The 23539-nt window shown below is 37.3% G+C and overlaps 1 protein-coding gene across 3 annotated transcripts in view; it reads right to left on the reverse strand.

Annotated features, from left to right (window-relative positions):
* Positions 1-23539, reverse strand: part of Strn3 (striatin 3) — an 83273-nt gene that overhangs the window by 28969 nt on the left and 30765 nt on the right. For 2 of the 3 annotated variants that reach the window (XM_051145863.1, XM_051145871.1), the window contains exons 4-7: positions 19316-19397; positions 14943-15116; positions 12912-13038; positions 11809-11950 (exon numbers count right to left, since the gene is read on the reverse strand). In XM_051145863.1, coding sequence (XP_051001820.1) covers positions 11809-11950; positions 12912-13038; positions 14943-15116; positions 19316-19397 — 525 coding nt within the window. Of the gene's footprint in view, positions 1-6352; positions 6464-11808; positions 11951-12911; positions 13039-14942; positions 15117-19315; positions 19398-23539 lie in introns of all 3 variants that reach the window. The other variant, XM_051145856.1, reaches the window with a different exon arrangement.

Consider the following 23539-nt stretch of genomic DNA (forward strand, 5'->3'; position numbering starts at 1 on the left):
CTAAGGGTATGTTCAGGAAATGAGTCCTTACAGGCTAAATGCCATTTTTTTTTTAAATTTATTTATTGTGTATACAGTGTTCTGCCCGCATGCCAGAGGAGGACACCAGATCTCATAGATGGCTGTGAGCCACCATGTGGTTGCTGGGAATTGAACTCAGGACCTTTGGAAGAACAGACAGTGCTCTTAACCTCTGAGCCATGTCCCAGGCTCCAGGCTAAATACCTTTAGTTAAATGTTTTTTTCCTCACAATGCGACAATTGTTGTTTTAAATAAATGTGAAACTACAATGTAATCAGAACTACAAAGTGAGTCTGTGGCTATGAAAAGTACACTGACTGAGACTATCTTTCTGACCTGAGATGAAAATTACTAAAACAAGGAAAAGAGGTTGATAGCAAAGAATTAACTGGTCCACCTTAAAACTGTGACATTAGACGGAGAATGGAGGCAATAGAAAGAAGAGATATTGGGGGTAGAGGAATTTATCTGAGATTTAAAAAAAAAAAAATGGTTTGTTTATATTTTTAAGCTAGGATCTCAAGGAGCCCAGGCATAGCTTGAATTTGTGATCATATAGCCAAATAATGGAATTACAGGCATTTGTCACCATTCCTACCTCAGGTCTGTTTTAAAAGTATAAAACTGGGCTGAGCAGTGGTGGTGCACACTTTTAATGCCAGCCTTGGGAGGCAGAGGCAGGTGGATCTGAGTTTGAGGCCAGTCTGGTCTACAGAGTGAGTTCGAAGACAGTCAAGGCTACACAGAGAAACCATGTCTAAAAAAACCAAACAAACAAAAAACAAAACACCAAAAAAAAAAGAGCATAAAAGTGAAGCCGGGAACAGAAAACAACCATCGTTTGTGTAATATACAGTCATCCTGCAACATCAGCAAAGATGGTAAAGTGAGTCTATGTGCTGAAAAGACAGGAACGTTAACTCTAGGAAACATTAAATGGGTCTTCTTGCCAAATATTATAAAACTTGAATTATGACAAAGAATTAATCATTTTATTGCCCCCACCTTGCAAGACTTTTTTTGCAAATATTCTAATCTTCCCACTCAGTAAAGTCTTTATACAAAGGCTTTTCTCCAAATGAAAAGGCTAACCAACTTCCCCACTTCTTTTCCTGTGCATCGGTTCTTTTAAGACTGGCTAATCTAGTAAGGCTTCAGTCAGACCCCTGCTGATCGAAGACAGACATAGTCACCACATGGGTTAAAATAAAAACCAAGTACACCTCCTCCTGCCAGGGTGGCTGGCTCTCTAGAGAACCACCGAGCCTCTTGATCAGGAGTAAAGCCCACTTGTCCAGATACCTCACTTGGAATGGTGGTGGTCGCTTTGCAATTCTGAATTTACCAATTTTAGTATACACGAGATTAACTAGAAATATTGCAACAAATTGCTCTATAAAAACCAAGATTGCAGATACATGTGTAGTCTCATAGTGTGAATCTGTTACAATAAATTGTATCAGTTCGGCTTAGGAAGCTGATAACTGACACAGAGAGACTGAAATGTACTTTAAAGCTGCAAACACTATGGCCAGGCAGAATCTAAACTGATTCTAATCTACTCTAAATTAAAATCATAACATACATATATCCCAAGCACTTGCCAATCTGATCCTCAGGCCACTTCTCTCCTCCTTCCTAGTCAACTGTCAACCTTCTCTTTTCTCCCTCTCACTGTCAATCTTTGGCTTCACCCCCCCCTCTCCAGGAAGTCCCACCTTCCATTTTCTATTCTTCTTCCCAGCTGACTGGCTAACCAGCGCCTTATTGACAGTTGTTACATCCACTCAAGCATTCCTCCACACGAATCTGTTAAGTTCAGAAAGGCTATAAAACCTCTGAGGAAAGAAAATAAATTTGGGGCTAGAGAGACGGCTCAGTGGGCTAATCTTCCAGAGACCCTGAGTTCAATTCCCAGCAACAACATGATGGCTCACAACCATCTATAACGGGATCTAATGTCCTCTTCTGGCAATGCAGGCTCTATATGCAGAAAGAATATACAATAAATAAATAAATAAATCTATCTTTTATTTACTTATCATGTATAATTGTATTTATTATGTATACAGCGCTCTGCCTACATGTATGCGTGCATGACAGAAGAGGGCATTAGATCTCATTATAGATGGTTGTGAGCCACCATGTGGTTGCTGGGAATTAACTCAGGACCTTTGGAAGAGCAGACTGTTCTTAACTATTAAGCCATCTCTTCAGGCCCAATAAATGAATCTTAAAGAAAACAATTTGAGGCTGGATCTCACATAGCCTAAGCAGGACTCAAACTGTCCCCGTCTTGCCTCTCCCTGGGGTTACAAACATGCGCCACCACACTGCAATTATGTGGTACTAGGGGCAGAATCCAAGACTTCCTGGGTGCTAGGGCAAGCGCTCTGCCATCTGGAGGACATTCCTAGCCCAGCCTAGTCCAATTCTACACAAATGTGACGCAACACAATAGCAACAGCTGGGTCAGGGTAAGGACAATAGTAATACAGCCCTACTGTGCTCAAAAACACATAACAAGGGAAGTCGTTAAAGGGTTTTTAGTTCCTCTTATATATTCTAAATAAAAGATTCCAGATTTTTTATGTGAAATAAGCAAGAATATAACACTTCAAATGCTATAAACTATGTGCTATTTAATCAGTATATTACATTGCTTTACTGAGCTAATGTGTGTAGGAAAAAAAAAATGGAGAATGTCAAAAGCTAGAAAAATTCTATGAAACTGAAACTTTTGTTGTTATTGTTTTGCTTTGTTTTGCGACAGGGTTTCTCTGTGTGACCCTGGCCGTCCTAGAACTTGATCTCTAGACCGGGCTGGCATGAAACTCAAGAGGTCTGCCTGCCTCTGCCTCCCCAGATTGAAAGTGAGTGCAACCACTGCCTGGCTGGAACTGCAATTTTAAAAGCAAAACAAAAAAATTCCTTTTCTCCCTTCACTCCCAGGTACACATCATTATTCCTTGCTCTTTCCTACAACTGTTTATTTAATACATTTTGTCATCACAATGAAAGGCTGACCAGCAGAAGTTTCTGCATATGTGAGTATTACAACAAAACGATACCTTGCACCAGAGTGTTGGGTATCTGCTAGGGGTTGGAAGCATTCTCTAGGTGGGATACTCCATTATTCCTTAAATTCCTACATGACTGATCCATAGTTAAAAGGTTTCCATACTGAACTCTGAAGTCTTCCGTTTTTTAATATTTCATGAAGGAAATGTGAAAACTATGAAGGAAATGTGAAAACTAAGTAACTGCTAATCATTTCCCAAGACAGCCTCTACTAGAAATCTAACTCCTATGTCTTCCTACACAGATAACTCTTAAAAGGTGATATTTACACAAATATTTAAAAATCAGAAACAACTTAAAAGTTTAACTAACAGAGACTGGGTTAAGTGCACAAAAATATATAAGCACAAAAAGTTAATTACAGAAAGTAAGGAACATTAAGAGCTAAGGACATAGCTGAGCAATAAAGCATTTTGCATCTGTAAAACCTAAGGTTCCATCCTCAGCTCATCTCCTGTGGATGTTTCGCTTTGGATGGGTGTGGTACTGCACATCTATAAACCTGGCAGTAGGTTGAGGAAGAGAAGCAGAAGGAATACAAGTTCAATGGCAGCCTGAGCTAGATTGAAGTCCTGCCTCAAAACAATACAATTCTCATTAGAGAAGCCTACAACCACACTCTTGGGTATGTCCTACCTTATTTCTGGGCACCTCCTTTTCTCTTAAACCTCATGCTTAAGTTTAAACCGATGTTAAATGCCTTTAGTAAAGCCACGCGCAGTGGCACACACCTGTAATTCCAGCACTCTGGGAGGCAGAGACAGTGGATCTCTGTGAGTTCGAGGCTAGCATAGTCTACAAAGCAAGTCCAAGACAGCCAAGGATACACAGAGAAACCCTGTCTCCAAAAACAAATAAAAGACCTTTTGTAGAATCTCAACTTTATGTCTAAATATAGAGATACAGACATGATAGATAAGATAGATACAACAAAAATAAAACACGTAACAGATATTCTTGTTGGAAAATACAAAAGGCTTATACATAAAACCATTTCAAAGTTTTAGAAATATTGTTACATGAAAATATTAAGTGCAGTTAATTTCTGACCAGCAGAATAGTTAAATTTTACTTTTGTCTTTATATTCATAACATTTAAGTAAACAAAACAAAAAACAAGGTCTCACCATTTAGCTAGCTAGGCTGGTCTTTAACCCCCTATATGGCCCAGGATGGCCTTGAACTTAAAATGCTGTAAGTCGCAGGGTTCTAATGCTCAGATATCTGAGCGTGAAGGCAGCCTGGTCTACATACTGAGTTTCAGGGCAGCCAGAGATACATAGTGAGAGTCTATCTCCAAGAAAGAAAAGAAGAAGAGAGAGAGGAGAGGAGAGGAGAAGAGAAGAGGAGACGAGAGGAGAGGAGAGGAAGAAAAGAGAAAGAAAGGAAGGGGGAGGTAAGAAAGAGAGAGGAGAGAATCTAAAATGGACCATTTACAAAAAAGGACCTTGAAGCTGGGCTGTGGCAGCACATGCATCAGTGCTAGGGAAGCAGAGACAGGCATCACATCTCTGAGTTTGAGGCCAGCCTGGTCTACAAAGTGAGTTCAGGACAGCCAACTACTGTCTCAAAAAATAAAAAGAAGACCTTGAGAGGCCAAATATATTTCTAATCCTCAAAAAGATTTAAATCTATTCATAGTCTATAAAAAAGCAACATTAAGACTTTTTAAAATAAGCTATTTCCTTCCTTTTGCTATTGTTATTGCAATTGTTTTTTGAGATGAGGTTTCTTTGTGTAACACTGGCCATCGTGCTCTGTAAATCAGGCTGGCCTAGAACTCAGATATCCACCAGCCTCTGGCTCCTCCTGGGATTAAAGGCATGCACCAGCATCACCCAGCCATTTTATTTCTTAAAAAGAGTAAAATTAAAATCTTAAAACTCAAATGTGACTTTCTCTAAACTGAAGTCAACTATACAATAGTACTTTCACACTCAATGTGCGTACATTATAGTTGAATGATGTTAAAACGGAACAGAGCCCAGCCTAGCACTTAATGTTTTTAAATATAAGTAGTTCGTAATACAGGCTGAAACTTCCTAACAACAGTTTGTCCTTTTATTCACATGCAGTAACATAAACTAGAACAAAGCTACAAAGGAAAATTGTCAGAAGGTGGGGATTTAGCTCAGTGGTAAAACATATTCCTACGAAGCATAAAGCTATAGGTTCAGTCCCCAACACCAGTGGAGCGAGAGAAATGAGGAGAAAGAAGGGAAAAAAGAAAGGAGAGGAAATGTTAACAGGTGAAATTCTCAAAACTCTAGTTAACTCCACAAATTAAATCACTAAAACACTGCATTATTGAAGAAAACATTTTTGCTCTACCTGCCATTTTATAAGCTCATTTATCTGTCACCAGAAAAAAAGAACATGAAGGAATGCATCTATGTCTCTATCTCTGTTGTGCACTATTTTCCTCCTTGGCACACTTGTTACTTTACTCTTTTTAGATTTTTTTTTTCCCCCCAAGACAAGGTCCCACTAGCCTGGAGCTCCCCAGGTAGATAAGGCTGGCCTTGAACTCACATAGATATGCCTGCCTCTATTTTGCCTCCTGAGTGCTGGGATTAGAGGGGTGTGTCACTCTGCCTGGCAAGATTTATTTATATATGGGATGTTTTGTCTGTATATATGTTGTACCCACTGACGCCATAGAGGGGCACCAGGTCCTCTAGGATTGTAACTATAGCTGGTTGTTAGCTAACAGGTGCCTGTGGAAACCCATCCCAGGTCCTCTGCAAGAGCAGCAAGTACTCTTAATTCGATAAACTTAAAATAAAATAAAAAAAAAATACAGTAAAGAAGACACGAGCAAGTACCTAAAGACAGTCAACAATGGACCAAATAGCCCTATATCACCGCTTCTAGCACTAAGTGGTGTAATCAAGTAAGTATTACCCAGAGGGAAAAAGTGTGGCTGCTAATTGCTGTTGGATTATGAGCAGAAAGCAAGAACCTGAAGAGGGTTTTCCTACCCACTGTATACAAATTTCTTTTATTTTGAATTCCAAAACCAATATTCCTTTTAATTTGATAAATCTGTAAATTTTTGAAAATATTTTCACCTTTACATGTTTAAATTAATTTATTTTGACCAATAACACATCCTAAATTTCAATTACACAACAGACAAAGTTTAAAGTTAGTTGCTCCCTTTATGACACAAAAAATAAAACTGCATCATAATAACCTTTTTCTCAATATCAGCATACAAAAATGGTAATAGTCATAATCTGCACTTACTCTTCACCCCTTTCTTCCCCTTTCGTTCCTTCTTGTACTGTTCCTTCAGTTTACTTATTAGCCCCTGGTCTACATCCCAAACCTCAGCAGTTGGGGAGAGGTCATCTTTATCTACATGCAGCATATTATTAAAAGAAAAACATCAGCAGTTGGCAATGCAAGCTGTTGGCAGTAAACTGTTAAAAGCTTTATATCATCATAATACAGACACTGTAATAGCATATACTCAAAACACTTTAAAGGTGCAGTCAACTCAAACTAAATGTCCTTAAGTTCCTAAACATTTAGTATCATCAACAGGTAAACAATACTTCATTTTTATGTACCACAAATTTGAGGAGTATTCTTTTGTCAATGGACTAACATTAAAATATTAAAAAATAGATCACTGCATCTTTATAAAAATGTTAATAAAAAGTATTCAGCCAGCATCATATAAGCAAACGAATGAATTGCATGCGAATTAATAATAAAGTGCAAGCTATTAATGTCAGTGCCATTTCATTGATGAAATTAGTCATGCACCCTGTCACAATAGTTCTGCATGCACAGGGTAATTGTACTATGACAGAAAGGCATTCTAGTCCAATGTAATACATATAGTTTCCAAATACATTGTCTTAAATAATTCACACAAAGCATTCAAAAAACACCACCTGTCTCCATCCCCTCCCAACCGTTCAACATTTTATTACCTTTTTCCATTGGACTACAACTAAAGATTAGCAAAATAATAGATTAAAAATAAAACAAATAAGAAAATCCAAATTCTATTTAAGTCTTGATTTGAGCTGGGTTTTTTTTTTCTTTCAGAATAAAACAGTGACAAGCAGAGAAAAATTAAAATACAGCTTGCTTTATACTTGGTACCATCATGTGTGTGTGTGTGTGTGTGTGTGTGTGTGTGTGTGTGCGCGCGCGCGCGCGCGATGGGTTTGTGTATTTTCAGCAATATATAAGTAAAATACTTATGCCTGGAAAAAAATTTACTCACGGTAAACTAGAGAAATCTTAAAACAAAACAGCATAACAATAATTTTCTTTGAATTATTTTACTCATTCAGGGTTTTTCTTCACTGAGTTTTAAGGCAACCTTATTATTATTAAATTCAATAGCTTCAGATCAACTGTTTTATAGTCCTGTTAATAAATAAAAATTATACCAACTCTTAGTTTTTAAATAAATTACATTAAATAATAAAATTTTAGTTTTAAATTTTGGTAACTAAGCATATTCTAGGGTTTTTGTTTTTGTTAAGATTTATTTATTTATTATTCTGTATATGGTATTCTGCCTGCATGAACATCTGCAGGCCAGAAGAGGGCATCAGATTGCATTATAGATGGTTGTGAGCCACCATGTGGTTGCTGGGATTGAACTCAGGACCTCTAGGAGAGTCAGGGCTCTTAACCACTGAGCCATATCTCCAGGCCCACATATTGTTTTTTAAGTCTCATACATTCCTTACGCCTCACTCAATCATAGAGAATATGAGAAAGCCCTTCCTGCCCCTCTGGATATATACAAAGCAAGCACAACAAGGTCTCATGTTTGAACATCAGAGAAAAAATTCAAAGAGTTCATGCATCCTGATTCTTTTCTACAGGAGTTATACCTTTTCTCTATCATCATAGGTGGCTGGTCTGTGAAAAATATTAATTTGCTAAATTCTGTTACTTGAAACTAATTTAAGATTAGCAGTCTCATGAACTGTCCGATACAGAACTGTAGCACAATCTTAATATTTACATAAGAGAAAACTAATTTTTAATGTACTCTAGTCATGAGGTTTCCTGAAAACTACGCTGTATCAGGAATCCTGTCCATTTACAGAAAAACGTGGCCCAAATCACTGAACTCATCCCCTTTGAGGTAGGGTCTCAGGACACAGCAGCAGCTAGCCTGGACTCATGATCCTCCTGTCTCAGCCTTACTGTGATTATAGGCTTGCACCTCGAGACCAGTTTGTATAGTTCCATCTTAATGAAACTAATCAATGTTTCCTGTTGTCAACTACTTACACTAAGACAAAACTGACACATCTTAAAAGAAATACATTTTTTATAACCCAAAGATTGAAAATAAATAAATAAACCTTAAGTGGCACAAGACCTTACTTAGGAAAGAAAACTAATTATAATGACCAACTTTCTAAAAGTCCCATGGAGCAAGAATGAAGCTGTGAATGCTGTAAGTACAGTAGCAAAGAGTGGAGTGAAAATGCAAAGACAGTTACTCCTTGCAAGATAACCTCAAATCTAGAAAACAAAAGTAAACTACGGCGGTGCAAAGAACAGGTGGGTGGACGCATTATGTGCACGAGAACAGCCTAGAACTTGCCTGGGAAGTGACAGGTGATTTGATATTGCTTATAAGAGATAGGTAAGAGCGAAAAGGAAGAGGCAGGGTACTCTTCTATATGTTAATCCAGTTTTTAAAATCTAGGGGATACCAAGAAATGAAGTTGAATCAATTATGGGAAGCTTTTATTTTTCCTAAAAGAAAACACAAACATGTACAAAAAATTGATTGCTAACAACTTGAAACCAGAAAAACCATGAAATTCTATTATGGTAATTCTATTACCAAGTAAGAATGCCTATTAACTATGGTATAAACTTATAACTAGCTTCACATCATGAGAGAGTAACATCTTATCCCTTGTCTGTAAAACTAATATTCATTTATATAATTAATTTTATATTCTTCATTATGTCCAGAGTTCATAGTCTATAGAAAATTAGTGAATATTCTTTTTGTTTGTTTGTTTGTTTGTTTCTCTGTGTAGCCCTGGCTGTCCTCTACTCACTTTGTACAGCAGGCTGGCCTCAAACTCACAGAGATTTGTCTACCTCTGCTTCCCTGAGTGCTGGAATTAAAGGAGTGTGCCACTATGCCTGGCTGTGAATATTATTAAAATGCCACATTATCTCCATGAGAAAAATGCAAATAATGATATACTTGCTAACACTTGTAATTATATGAAGAACATAGCTAGTTAAATAACAGAGAAACAAGACTTAAAAGCGTCCTAGAAAAGCAGTGATTTCATAAGATACCAAGTTTTTTGGATGTTTAAGACTCTTTAATTTGAATCTTAAAACCTTCCCACTTTAAAGCCACTGGAAATTTGAGTAAATGAATTAAATATAAAGGCAGTGGTTTTTATTTTTTTACATGCATTCTCTTAGTTTCAGAAAAATGAATATGACTAACTATTGAGTAGATGACTTTTAGAAGCACTGTATAGATCCTTTTTGCTTTTACACAGAAACTGCTTGGATCACCAAGAATTTAACACGCTCTAAAGTTTCAGTCTCATTTTATATTAAGAGATTTACTTGGTTATTTTTCATTTAAAAAGAAAATACAGGTCAAGTGTTAATCACGTAAGTTATCACTCACAAACCAAGTTCTCTTTAAAACGCTACTCTATAGGCCAAAGTCTCTGAACAAAGGACTAAGCATTTGTGCATGACATTATTAAAGACATAATCCAGTTTCACACAAATTAAATTTCTAAAATGTTTGGGTTAAAAGTTAAAATTGTAGTAACTTAGATAAAGAAAACAGAAATGGTTGTGTGCCAAGGTTTAGTTAAACAGATGTTCAAAAAACTGAACTCTTAACTAATAGTGTGTGTGTGTGTGTGTGTGTGTGTGTGTGTGTGTGTGTGTGTGTGTGTGTGTTCGTTCGTGTACTTAGTGAATGTCTCAATAATATGTGGTTTCCTCTCTCTCTCCCCCTCTCTGTTTTTCAAGACAGGGTTTCTCTGTGTAGCCTTGGTTGTCCTGGAAGACCAGGACTCTGTAGCCCAGACTGGCCTCAAACTCACAAAGATCAGGCTGCCTCTTGCCTCCCTGAGTGTTCAGACTAAAGGCATGTGCCACTACCTCCCGGCTGTGGTTTCTAATTTTATATCTGACATTTATTTATGGCCCCTAAAAATACAATTCTACTATAAAATGTTTGTATAATTTCTACTTCTACATAACTAAAATTTTCAGAAAAAAGTACTTCTGAAGTTGTATGAATAATATATTCCAAGATTTAATTTAAAAAATGTATATTTTACTATTTCTCCTATAAAGAAGTAAAATCCTAAAATACAGCATTTCAAGAAGTACAAATATGTCCAAAGTCAAGACAGTAACTGTGGAGTTTATATTTTCAATTAATGTGATCCTTCTATTTCTACTTAGAAGAAAAATCTAAAAATTCTATTGAGCTATAAATGAAAATATTGGTAAATAAAATCTTTTAAGTAATTGTTTTTATATTAAGTCAATAAATACAGTATTTATTAGGTCTGTCTCTTCTGCTATTACCAATGTTCCACTTTAATACTTAAATGAAATTTTCTTTGAAAATATTTATTTTGTTTTTATTCATATATGTGTGTGTGTATATACATGCAAGCAGGTTCCTGCAGAGGCCAGAAGAGGATGTAAAATCCCTGGAGATGAGAGTTATAGGAGGCTGTGACCCCAGCTTAAGTGCTAGGAACCAAACTCTGGTCCACTCAAAGATAAGTGCTCTTAACCACTGAACCATCCCCCAAGTGAGTTTTCCTGGTTTGATGAGACAGGGTTTCTCTATGTATCTGTGTAGCTCTGGCTGTCCCTGCCTGCCTCTACCTCCTGAGTGCTGGGACTAAAGGCATGCACCATCACTGCCCAGTCCAAGGGTGTTTTCCTATCACCAGAGTGATGTATATATAGCTTAGATGTATGAAACTAACCTCAGAAAAGCTCTTTAAACATACTTGGAGTCCTACCACCTACTAGATAACATTAAACAATGACTAAGTGAATATATTCATGAGAAAAACACATTTTAAGGTATTACTTTAAAATATTTTTACACGTATGTGAATAGGGTGTTTAACTACTGGTAGAATTTTTCCTTCTTTTGATTATGGGCAGACAACTATTAGTTTATATATCACTTTCAAAAGTTTAGGCCCTAACATTTGTACACAGAACATTACATGCTTTAAGTGAAACATCCTCAGTAAATCTTGCTCATTGTTATGGCTATGTGTCAGAATTAATCATTTTGTTCCTATCCAGCACTAAGACAGGTAACACCATATGGGCATAAAGGAGATTAAGTTCTCTTAAAGCCTTGGTTATATAAAAGTAAATGTTGGGTATGAATAAAAATGGATGATTCCTGTTTTTAAAAGATCTCTTAAGAGGGGAAAATTAATTTGTAAATCAATAAAACACTTGAAGTCAAGATCAACTTCAGAAGTCAAAAGACATATACTGAAAACCTCAGTCATGAAATCTAATAAACTAGGCCCAAGTAGCTCGGAATATCACCTGCACTTCTCCTTGCTCTCAAGTTACCTGCTACCATACACTCAGACACACCGATCCCACAGTGTTTAGTAACAAACCACCTGGAAAAGCTAGGTTTTCTCCCACCCCAGATTTCTTTGTCCCCTTACCCCATTCTGTACCATCCCCTGAACTCCGTGCCTCGCCAGCGCCTTCGCCATCTTCTGCAGTCACTAAGAAGTCGAATTCTTTCAGTGCTTCCTCAGTATCGGGATCATCAGTTAAGTCAGCAGCTAACCCTTCATTACCTATCTGTAAAGAGAAGAGACGCCAATAGTTAGTACCTTTCAATACTACATTTTAAAGAGATCCTTTAATATTTCCACAATACTTAAAGATTTTGAAATATTCAGATCCGCAATTGTCCTTTTTCTACATGTTTCACAAATCTCAACTCTCCCTAGATATATTGGCTGTGTGAAGATCACTTGTAAAATGTGACCCAAGTGATGAGGGTAATAAAAAGGCCAAAGTCTTACTCCTCAAGAGTTCTCATTAATTATGGTATGTGTACAGATGATCCCTGCTAACATGCACACTGGTAAGTTATCTTCAGTTGGCTGAACACCCTGAGAAGTCTATCCTTCATGGCAGCGGAGCATAACCACCAATAAACTTATATTGGTTGTGTAATAAATAGTAAAAGAAAGCAACCTACCTCCCACAACAAACAAGTAAGAAAAGTCACAATCTCAGGTTTATGAGCCGGATCCCCAAGAAAAGCATCTAACGACCTGAGTTTTATCCTCATAAACCACATAATGGACAAAGGAGAAAGCTGACTCCCCAAAATTGTCCTTTGACTTCCATGTGCATGCATTCCTTCACACGCGTCTTTTAAAAGAAAACCCTCTGCTTATCTAAAGGAGTACAGTGTCTATACCGCAGTTTTTCTTCATTTATTTCCCAAGTGATAACGTACATGATTGGGTTTGGGTTTTTGGTTTGATTGGTTGGTTTGGTTTTTCCAGACAGGGTTTCTACAGCCCTGGCTTTCCTGGAACTCACTCTCTGTACACCAGGCTGGCCTCGAACTCACAGAGATCTAACTGCCTCTGCCTCCCAAGTGCTGTGATAAAGGCATGCACCACCACCACATGGCTGTGATGAAAAGACAGACTTCAGTGTGACAACTATTATAAACCTCTCAAGGAACAATTAACATAAACCCATGTTCAGATGACTGTGTACGAGAACGGCGTCAATCCCCTACTTTGTGCTTGTTGAGCCGCAGTTTGTCTTTTCCTTCCGGGATGCCCTCAATCATGTCACTTTCCTCCTCATCGCTGTCATCAGCACTTTCTAAGAAATTGAATGTCTCAAGAACATCACCAGAGGGCCTGTAGAAAAAGATGATTCCAATTTCAATGATTGACTCTAATATTTCTTCCTGCTTCCTATTTTAACGCTTTTCCTGATCTAGTGGTACTAGGAATTGAACCCAGGATATGACATGCTAGACAAGTGTTCCATTGCTGAGCCACACTCTGATGCCTCTAATTCCTAGTTTAAAACTACTTGAAGGTAACTATTGAAATTCACACACAATCTAATTTTTTGTTGTTTTCAGACAGGATCTTACATAGTTCAGATTAGTCTCACCTCATTATGTAGGTGAAAATAACTTTTAACTCCTGATCCTCCTATCATCAGGCTCCAGTTCAAGACAACCTAAGTATAATATGTTGCCTAAAATTTTTATTCTAGAGTATTTTTTTTAATTATTTGCACTCTACAATTAAAGTAAGCATTTCTCTGTATTTAATGAGTTCATCAAAGCTTTCTATCTAAAACATCTTAGGTAAATGCTACAAGAAAGGAAAATCTGGGGACTGGAAAATCTCAGCTCCTAAGAGCACAGGTAAGAGATGGTTCAAGGGACTTGAGCTTGGGTCCCAGCGCCCACATCAGGTGGCTTACAATAGTCTGAAACTCTAGCTCTAGAGGATATAATGGCTTCTTTGGGCCTTTGCACGCACTTACATTTACATGTACATAACCATCCAACACACACAGCACCATAATTAGAAATATGTCTTTTAAAAAAAAATCTATTAAGATTAGATGATCAAACATGCTATCAAAATACTGGGAATACTAAAAAATACCAAAAAAGCAACTTAGCAAATTTTATAGCTACAATCACTTATACTTTAGCCTAAATAATTGAAGACTAAACAGTTAAACACAAAAGCTAAACTTATTAAAACTGCCTAATACCAATCTATGGGAGCAGAGGAAGTTCTGAGTAGATGAATATTGTTGACATGAGCTGGCCAGGCTTGGTGTGGTAGGGCACACTTTAATCCCAGTGGTTGGGTGGCAGAGGCAGGAAGATCTCTGAGTTACAGGCCGGCTGGGGCTACCTCGTCTCAAAAAACTGCAACAATAAGGACACAAGCAATGTCCAAAACCAAAGCCTCAGCCCAATGGGAGTGGCAAATCCTTCCCAGGTTGAGGTTCAGTGGGATGACAAAGCCTTCCTCTGCTCCGTTTGCAAATGTTGACTGTGTGTAGAAATGACAAGTAGTTCCTAACTCCCAAGCCCAGAAGACTGCTCCCCTGCAGAGTCTGCTCCTACCACGACTAGCTACCCTCCTTGATTCAGCTGCATTTGATAAACTCCCACTTCCTTGTCCAGGTGTACATAATAAACACAGTAAGTTTCCTGGGTGCTATGTTTCTCCATCAAAAAGCCCAAGCAGCCATCCCAGTTTTTCCGTGTGTATGTGTCTAACTAATGTCTGTAATTACTTCATTCCCTCACCACACCTAGTTAGGGTTCCGGGACCCAAGAAGCACCAATCCATTTTATAAATTTCTTACGTAGAAAAAAAAATCTTTAATTTGTGAAAATATTTTCAAGTATTTCAAAACTATTCATGTAATAGTTAATAGCAGTTCTCTATCTTATCATTTTACTAAAACTAATTTGAGCTCCATATATTAAAAAAGTAGCTTTCATACAGTCATTTAATGTCTGACAATAAGAGTAACCAGCTAGGCATGGTAGCACACACCTATAATCCCAGCATTTCAGAGGTAGAGGCAGACATATTACTATGAGTTTGAGACCAGCCAGATCTACAAAGCAAGTCCAGGACAGCCAAGGCTACACAAAGAAACCCTACCTAGGGGGAAGAAAAAAAAAAACAGCAAGCGCAGAAAATTTTGCTAAAAATTAAATTCGCAATGAAAAGTGTCCGTAAGTTAAACAATATTAATCTACAAATACAAATCATACCTTTTGATTTCTTGACCTTTTTGTTTAGGAGATTCACCACCATTCAGGATCTGTTCTAAATTCTTTGCTTCTACGGATCCATTTGGTTCTGAATTAGACAGTCCAAGTAATGACCTTACCCGCTGAGATCGTACATCTAATATTGTATCTGTGTATCCTACTTCCTGAAGATACCTATCAAGAGAAAATTGAACATTAAAATTCAACAATTGTTAACACCTGCCACTTTCAAATCATATTAAAAAATTTTAAACTCCACAATCATATAAATGACTTTTTCTTTGCCACAATAGCTTCACTACAGACTAATTCCAGGTTTAAGTGAACGATGTCAAGATTGAAATACGGGTGCTGGAGACAATGCTTACATGGAGGCTCACAACCATGCACAGCTCCAGTTCCAGGAGCTCTTCTGACCTACGTGGGCACCCAGCACATATGTGGTGTACATGCATACATCTAGAAAAAAGCACTCATATACATAAAATAATCTTTAAAGAAAAATGGAGTATGGGGGTGGGGGGGGGGTGGCACTCAGGACACAGGGGCTAGCCTGATTCAGCTAGTTTCAGGAGTTCCAGGACAGCCAGGGCTACACAGAGAGAAACTCTGTTTTGAAAAATGAGAGCAAATTATCCTAATACCTAAAAAAGCCTCAGAGCGTTTGGGATACATATACAAGACATGCCTCTGTACAGACACACACACACGTATCTTTTAAAAAATAGGTATGTAAATTTATATAAACACATATATGTATACATACATGTTTTTAAAATAGCCATAGTATGGAAGAGAATAAGATCTGAATCATGCCAAGTTCTTGGCCAGAAACTAGTAGATGAACTTATTTCCTTCTAGGATCTCAGATCCTAGAGCAGTCCTCTGTTTCTGTGGTTTTCAAAGTCCACTCATCTAAACCAAGTACTTAACCTAGGATCCAGTATAAGATTAGAAAGAAGGGAATAGATGGTGATGTATAATATCAGGCTGTTACCTTAATTTCACATGAAGATATTTAAAAGTTAATAAAGGGTGATAAAAGCCTTGGGGCCATAGGGATGATTCATGAGTTAAGAGCACTTCCTGCTCTCACGGAGGACCTGGGTTCAGTCTCCTGCACCCACATCAGATGCCTCACAACCCACACCGGATCTCCAGTTACAGGGGATCTGACACCCTCTTCTGGCCTTGACAGACAGTGTACACACATAGTGCACATAAAGACACATGAACACTCATATGAACATGTTTTTTTTTAATTTACTTAAACACTCCTAGTAAACAATCAAAATAATTTAGGTGGAAGCTAAAAACAGGAAGAACAATCAGAATAGCAATAAAGCAAGCAAACAGAAAAACAGAGAATAAACTTGAGTAACATAAGCAACATAACCTTTCTGATACACAAATAAATGCAATTAAACAAAAAGATTCATTCAGGGAAGTTATGGTGATTCACTCCTGTAATCCCAATATATAGACAGGAGGCAAAGAAAGGAACAAGAATAAAGATTAAAGAGATAAACTATCCCCAAAAAGTGCAGGACCAGGCAAGCATTAGGTATCACGTTACAATCCTGTTTCAAAACAGTTTGGCCATAAAAATAAAGGGGAAAAACAAAATAGAGAAAATATGAATCCAAGTGGTGGGATTAGCATTTGAGAGGAATAATGATTTTGCTACAGCCATCCCCACTTTTCATTCTAAGCAATGTAGTCTACATGTGGGGGAAACAAGCCTTTTCCCTACCCAGTCTCTAAACCTTGGTCTAAATTAATTGCTGAGGTTAACACAACCTAGATGTAAGTGACTGAACCATTGCTTGATCAAGTTAGGCCATTTCTAACTCTTCTCAGAAATGGGAGTAGAAGAAACTGTCACATGGGGAAAACAAGTAATTTTTCTTCAGAAGAGAATAAAACTAATACAGAAGTAGACAACCAAAGACTCTATCCTGGGACTTTGGCCTCTGAAAGTTCCCCAAAGCTACCAGACTTGACATGTATCATTACTGAGTGTTCCCTTCAACCCTGCTCTCATTAATTCTAGTGCTCATTCCATTGAAAGTCTGTGAAGCTGGGCATAGTGGAGCACAACTTTAATCCCTGCACTTAGAAGGTAGAGACAGACAGGTGGGTCTCTGTGAGTTTGAGGCCAGCCCGGTCTACAACACAAGTCTAGGACAACCAGAACTGTTATACAAAGAAACCCTGTTTCAAAACAAAGACAAAGACAAAAACAAAAAACCAACCCCCTGCCCACACACAACACACACACACACACACACACACACACACGAATCTGTTCTAAGTTCAGGTTCCTGTCATTTACAAGAATCTGGGAACCGAGTAACCTATAAGAAGCATAAACATATTAAGAGAAAGAAATGTAAAAGTTGGAAGGATTCTAATCTCATATTCTTCCTCTCTGTAGTAAAGTAGAACCAGAGGAACACTACTGAGAGGATGAACGAGACGTGGCATGAGTTTTGAACACCCACTGAGGGAGGCTGGAACAGGAAATGGTCATAGAAAAAGGGTTATAGAGAGAGGTTTTCTGTAGGCGGTGGACAGTAAGTTAACAGTTAATACCTTCCACCTGGTTCTGTTATTTTTCTCCATGAGTGAAAAAGAAATGAGAGATCAAAAAGTAAGACTGAATTACAGCTGTAGTTTAACCTGCACTCTAATGAGTAACCAGTGGGCAGCAAAGTGATTAAATGATACTTAAAAAAGGATGATGGATCATGAGGTTTAAGGTAAAGCTAAGAAAACAAAGCACCCACAAGTACAGGAGATAAAGAGAAAAATGAATGCTCATGGCATAAATCATCAAAATATGATCAGATGACAAATAATACAGCAAATGGAGTGAAAGAAAGAATGTATGTGGGCGCCAGACAGTGGTGACACACCTTTATCCCAGCACTTGGGAGGCAGAGGCAGACAGATCTTTGTGAGTTCACGGCCAGTTTGGTGTACAGAGCAAGTTTCAGGACAGCCAATGCTACACAGAGAAGCCCTGTCTCAAAAAAACAAAGAAAAACAAAAACAAACAAACAGCTCTCCCAGAAAAACAAAACAAAGAATACATGATTGCAGTTCTGCTCAGACAGAAGTAGTTATGAGTGATGACACAATAAAGGATCCAACTATATTTCAGGACTAGTGAAGTGACAGTGAAAAGGTCCTGAGTTCAGAAGGTTGAGTAATTGTGTACTACCTAGTGTTACCAGTAGGGTACAAGTAGTAAAATTCCCAACTATAAGAAAAAGAGAGAAAACAAACAAGATTTGCCATAGCCTTAGCTCTAGTACATCAATAAACAAACGTCAAAAATGTTGCTCAAAAATTTCACTCAGGTATGGAACAACAGCTCAGGGGTTAAAAGCACTTGCAGCTCTTGCAATGGATCTTGGTTGACTTCCTAGTACCCACACGGTGGAATTCGGTGCCTTCTTCTGGCCTCTAAAGGTACCAGGCATTCACACAGGGCACACATGCTTGCACACGCAGAGAGACAGAGACAGAGAGAGAAGAAGAAGAAGAAGAGGAGGAGGAGAAGGAAGAGAAGAGAGACAGAGACAAAAATATACATAAAATAGATATTAAAAAAGGATTTCAACTAAAAAAGAAATGTGGCAGGCAGTTTCATACGATTATGTTGCACTTCTCTGTAGTTCTCACGCACTGACTTATAAGAGAACCCATACATGCAGACTTCATAATCAGTGTGGGTGCTTTAGATGAATGATGCCAAGGTAATTTTTTTTTAATGTCTATCAGTATTTTTCCTACATGTATGAAATGAAAGTATGCCAGGCACACAGTTCCTAAGTAAGTATCATCAGTAAAGGCCGATAAGGGCACCAGATCCTCTAAAACTGGAATTATAGATGTTTGTGAGCCACCGCATAGGTGCTAAGATTAAAATCTGGAATACTATGCAAGAGCAGCCACTGCTTTTAAATGCTGAGCCATCTCTGCAGCCCAACTCCACTATCCAGTTTTTCAATTTTTTTCTACCACATAAGAAAGAAAAGGGATGGGTAAGTAAGTCAATGTCATCCTGAAGCTCAGAGGAAAATAGCTTTAACAATGCAGAGTGGATAAAGTTACCTCCACCCAAGCCTGAGACATGGGTCTCATTCCTGTGACCCACAGTGAAAGGAAAATCAAGTGCTAAAAGTTGTCCTGTGATCCCCACAAGCAGCTATGCCACGTGCCTGTGCCCATCCCCACATACTTACGAATGGACTTTTTAAAAGAAGCACAATGAAAACACACAATAAAATGAAGCAAGTTTTGACTTATATGTTGACTCAATATACGCACTTTCATAACTTTTTTTAGTTAAAATAATTACTCACTGTCTTAACAGCTGTCTGCCTTGCTTCCACGTTAGCTGGCTATTCTGGGGTGCTGGAGGAGCCTCCGCATCTTTGGTTTCCTCTGGAAATTAAAGAGAGGAAGTTTTGCATACATTATTTCAACTTATTATTGCATTGCTTGGGATTTTTTTCAGAAATAAATTTACACATGAAAATATTTTAGGTAAGACAGAAATAAAGTTAAAGATTTACTACAGGTCATTTCTTCTTTCATGTTTGCTCAGGTAGTCTACCTGTTGTAAAGTCAAAAGACTTCAAATGTGCATTAGTAGAATTTTTTTTTAAAAAATTAAAAGGCCTGGACTTCAAAATAGAATTCTGTTGTGTCAAGTATCTTCAAGATTGAAAAATACATATGCTATTCAAAATCAACACTCAGATACTGACAGTACACATACATGCATACATTCAGACACGCAGATGCACATGCTTCATTTTGAATCTGTATCAGCAGACATTAAAATCTCGACATCACAGACTATTTTTTAGAACAAAAAACTAAGCCAAGGGTCCAATGGGGCTAGGGAATCAGGCTGCTGAACAGTGTCTAAGCCCGCTTACTGTGGTGTGCACAGTGGTGGACGGGGCCTTTTCTTAGGCCCTAGGGCAGTAGTCTGCAGCCAGCAAGCCCTTTATTCTTGGGACATCAGACCACAGCTACCTCTTGGGCCTCAATCTCCAGTAAGCCCAGCAGACTCACAGTATCTCTAAGCTGAGTCCTAAACAAGTCTAGATTTAGTATAAATACCTACTGAAGGTGAATGACAAATCCAAGAATACTTCATTCTACTTGTAAGCAAAGGCTATGACTTTAAACAGCCTAGATGAGGAACTTAGGGTCCAAACCCCAGAGACAAGACCTTTGGTAGACGACTAAAAGTGACTAATCCCTTGCAATTTATAGCTTAGTAATAAACACCTTTTATATATACAAAAACAGGCTCATTACTTTGGGACTTTTTGTATGCTTATAGAGATAGAGCCTTATTATGTATATAGACCAGGCTGGCATCAAATTGGTCCCCCTATTTCAGCCTTCCTAAGTGCTGGGATTAAAGGCATGTGTTACAATACTCAGCTCAGAAGACAGTATATACAAAGGTAGAGAGCTATAGTTTAGTCTCAGATAATGAAGTGTTTACATTTACAAAACAAGAAAAGAAACCACAGGTTTTAAGTATAGCTGTATGGTTAACATGTATTAAGCCCTACATCCAATCCCCACCATTGAATTAAACATGTTTAGTGAACAGTGTAAGTTCAGTTACGTTTTCAAACATTATACCTATAGTAAAACCTAGAACTATTGTGGGCACTATTATCACCACACTAATTCTCACTATCAAAATAAATGTACTATTTTTTTTAAAAAAGCACTTGAAAAACCACCACCCCCCATCCCATATTGAGATTAGTAAGATTATTTTTCAGTTATTAGGTTCCCAGGCTCCTCAGCCGCTTAGTATCTATTGGCAATGATTATGTCTTTTGTAGCCATTGCTTCTCTAACCATAACACTCTCATCATTTTCTTCTTATTCTTCCTTCAAACACAAGTAATTCTCTAATTTCTAGAAGTAATTACTTAATTCTGATAGTCTTAATATGTGTGGCATTTTAAATTAACAACTGGAGGCAAAACTATTTTTAAAAATATGACTGCTCAATCCAATCACCAAAAGTTAACAGCTATTAGTAATTGAGTTTCTCATTCCATATTTTCTACTTGAAAAAAAAAAAAATATATATATATAACCAATAGGAGCCAATGTATGTACTTTATTATACTCCCCCAAAAACATATTTACATCACAATAATTACATAGAGTTGGGTGTCTGTTATAGGGATAGATCAATAAACGTGTATTTTAATACACAAGCTTAGGTTTGATCGGTACAACCACTACCCAAAAAAAGTATGTAATACTTAACACAACATATATACCTATTTAACCAGAACTCCATGCTGAAGTGAGTTTTCATTATTTTACTATGACAGTTACAAAATTTGAAGTACATAATAAGGACACAATTTAATGGATTTTTGAACAATCAGAACCTCGCTCAGCAAACTCCAGCCACGTACTACCTACTCTAAACCAGTATTAACACTATCTCAACCTCTAAAACTTAATCTGTGAATGGCAGAATGATTTCTATCAATTTTCAATTTTATAAACTTGACACCTACATTGTCAAGTTTAGCTGTAGTTAACTTACTTTTATTGCTAAGCAGCATTCTGTCAGCTAATGTATCTTATCTGTCCATTTTAATGCTGACACACTGTCTGTCACTATCATTATACTAAGGGTATTACCATATACGCTGTAGCAATCACATGTCTACATTTTAAGCGGTGGAATTACCAAGTTCCTGGGCGTGTATGCTATATTCATTCCCTTTATTGATACAAGGGCACCTCAGGGCCTCAATTTTGTTTACCATTCCACTATCAACATACAAATAAATTCTGCTAACTCCAAAGCTTCAGCAACACTTGACATTCCTTTTCTGTCATTCTCATAAATGCTAAACTATGTTTCATTAAAGTTTTCGCCTGCACTTCTTGAATAATGAAATATCATTTGTTATTCTCTAGCCATTAAGATATCCTCTCTATCGTGCAATACAATCACATTTCTTTTTCCTCTTTGTCTTTTGAGACCTGGCTAATCTTGAACTGAGGAGGCAGATGTGCTGGAATTAAAGGTATGTCTCATGTCCCATTTTCTCCTGAATGAATTATCTATTTCCTAAACAGGAAGAAACAAATCATTTGCATACTTGAATACACTTACTTTTAGATTAGCTCAGGAAATATGTGAAATAATGAGGTATGAACATTTACATGTCTTCAACTTCTGTCAAATCAGTATTTTACACATTTTCTTTTTTATGTTGAAGGAGTTTATAAAGCCAATACTGTTTCATTTAATACTTATCTACAAATATACTTTGATGTGGATACTTTTATCCTTAGTATTATAGGTTTAGTGAACAGTGTTAAATTCAGTTACGTTATCAAACATTATACCTATAGTAAAACCTAGAACTATTGTGGGCACTATTATCCCCACACATTAGCCAATATTCTAAATAGTTTTCTCTATCAGTAAAAACATTTTACTTAGTTTTTATCATGTTTCATGTAAGTATAATTACTTATATATAGTACATACAAAATATTTGTTTGGCCACAATTTTAATTGTGGGTAGGAAGAAACTATATGCTAATGATCTTGCTGTATACATACTGTTACAATAAAACAAGCTGAGAATTACACAGGCTCTACTCCAGGAATAATAACCAAAAACAAGCAATAGACTCTAATTCTGCTCTTTTTCTGAAAAAGCTCATCTGGAAAAGAAAATGAGTGAAGAGAAATCTTTGAGCCACCATGTGGTTGCTAGGAATTGAACTCAGGACCTTTGGAAGAGCAGCCAGTGCTCTTAACCTCTGAGCCATCTCTCCAGCCTTGAAATCATTTGAGTCCATTGTTTTTCCTATATATGCTTAAGCCTTACTTATTACAGTAGTCTAATTGTAATTAAGGGTAGTAAATAAGTTAAAAAATATTTCCACCTTCCGTTTTTCTAAAACTTATTCTTACTTTTATAGGAAAAGATTTTTTTTCTTTTGTTTTTTTTTTCTGAGGCAAGCTTACTCTGTGTGTAACTCTGGCTGTCCTGGAACTCTTATTCTTACTTCTCCGTGGAGGAGAGCAGGATGCTATTTCCTGGAATCATAATGAGTCTCAAGATCCAGACACTCAAATATAAAAAATTGCTAGAATGGCTCGCAGAGTTGGTTTATGTTAAATTATTCCTCATTCTTTTAAATTCCTTACTGTTGCATGGACTCCTAAAACTAAACTTAGCTCTCTCTTATATGCAATCTACTCCAGGATACCTATTTATCAACTATGATTCTCATACTTATGACTTAATAAAGAAGAAAGCAACTGAAGATGATTTTTCTACTCTAAATTTTATCTGGCTAACTTTAAAGTCCAAATCTAGCCAAATTTCCAGTATCTTAGAACTACAAGCAGCTGCTCAGAACTTCTCCAGCTAAAAGGACTTAACGTATTAAAAAAATTAAGCTTGATCTGGTGCTTGCTGTCACATCAAACAACCTGAGCCCAATTCACCCTAAACCCACCTGACAGCAGTTCAGAAGTAATTCCTAAGACCTCTGACCCC

Source organism: Acomys russatus, chromosome 1, assembly GCF_903995435.1.
Source record: "Acomys russatus chromosome 1, mAcoRus1.1, whole genome shotgun sequence".
NCBI lineage: Eukaryota > Metazoa > Chordata > Mammalia > Rodentia > Muridae > Acomys > Acomys russatus.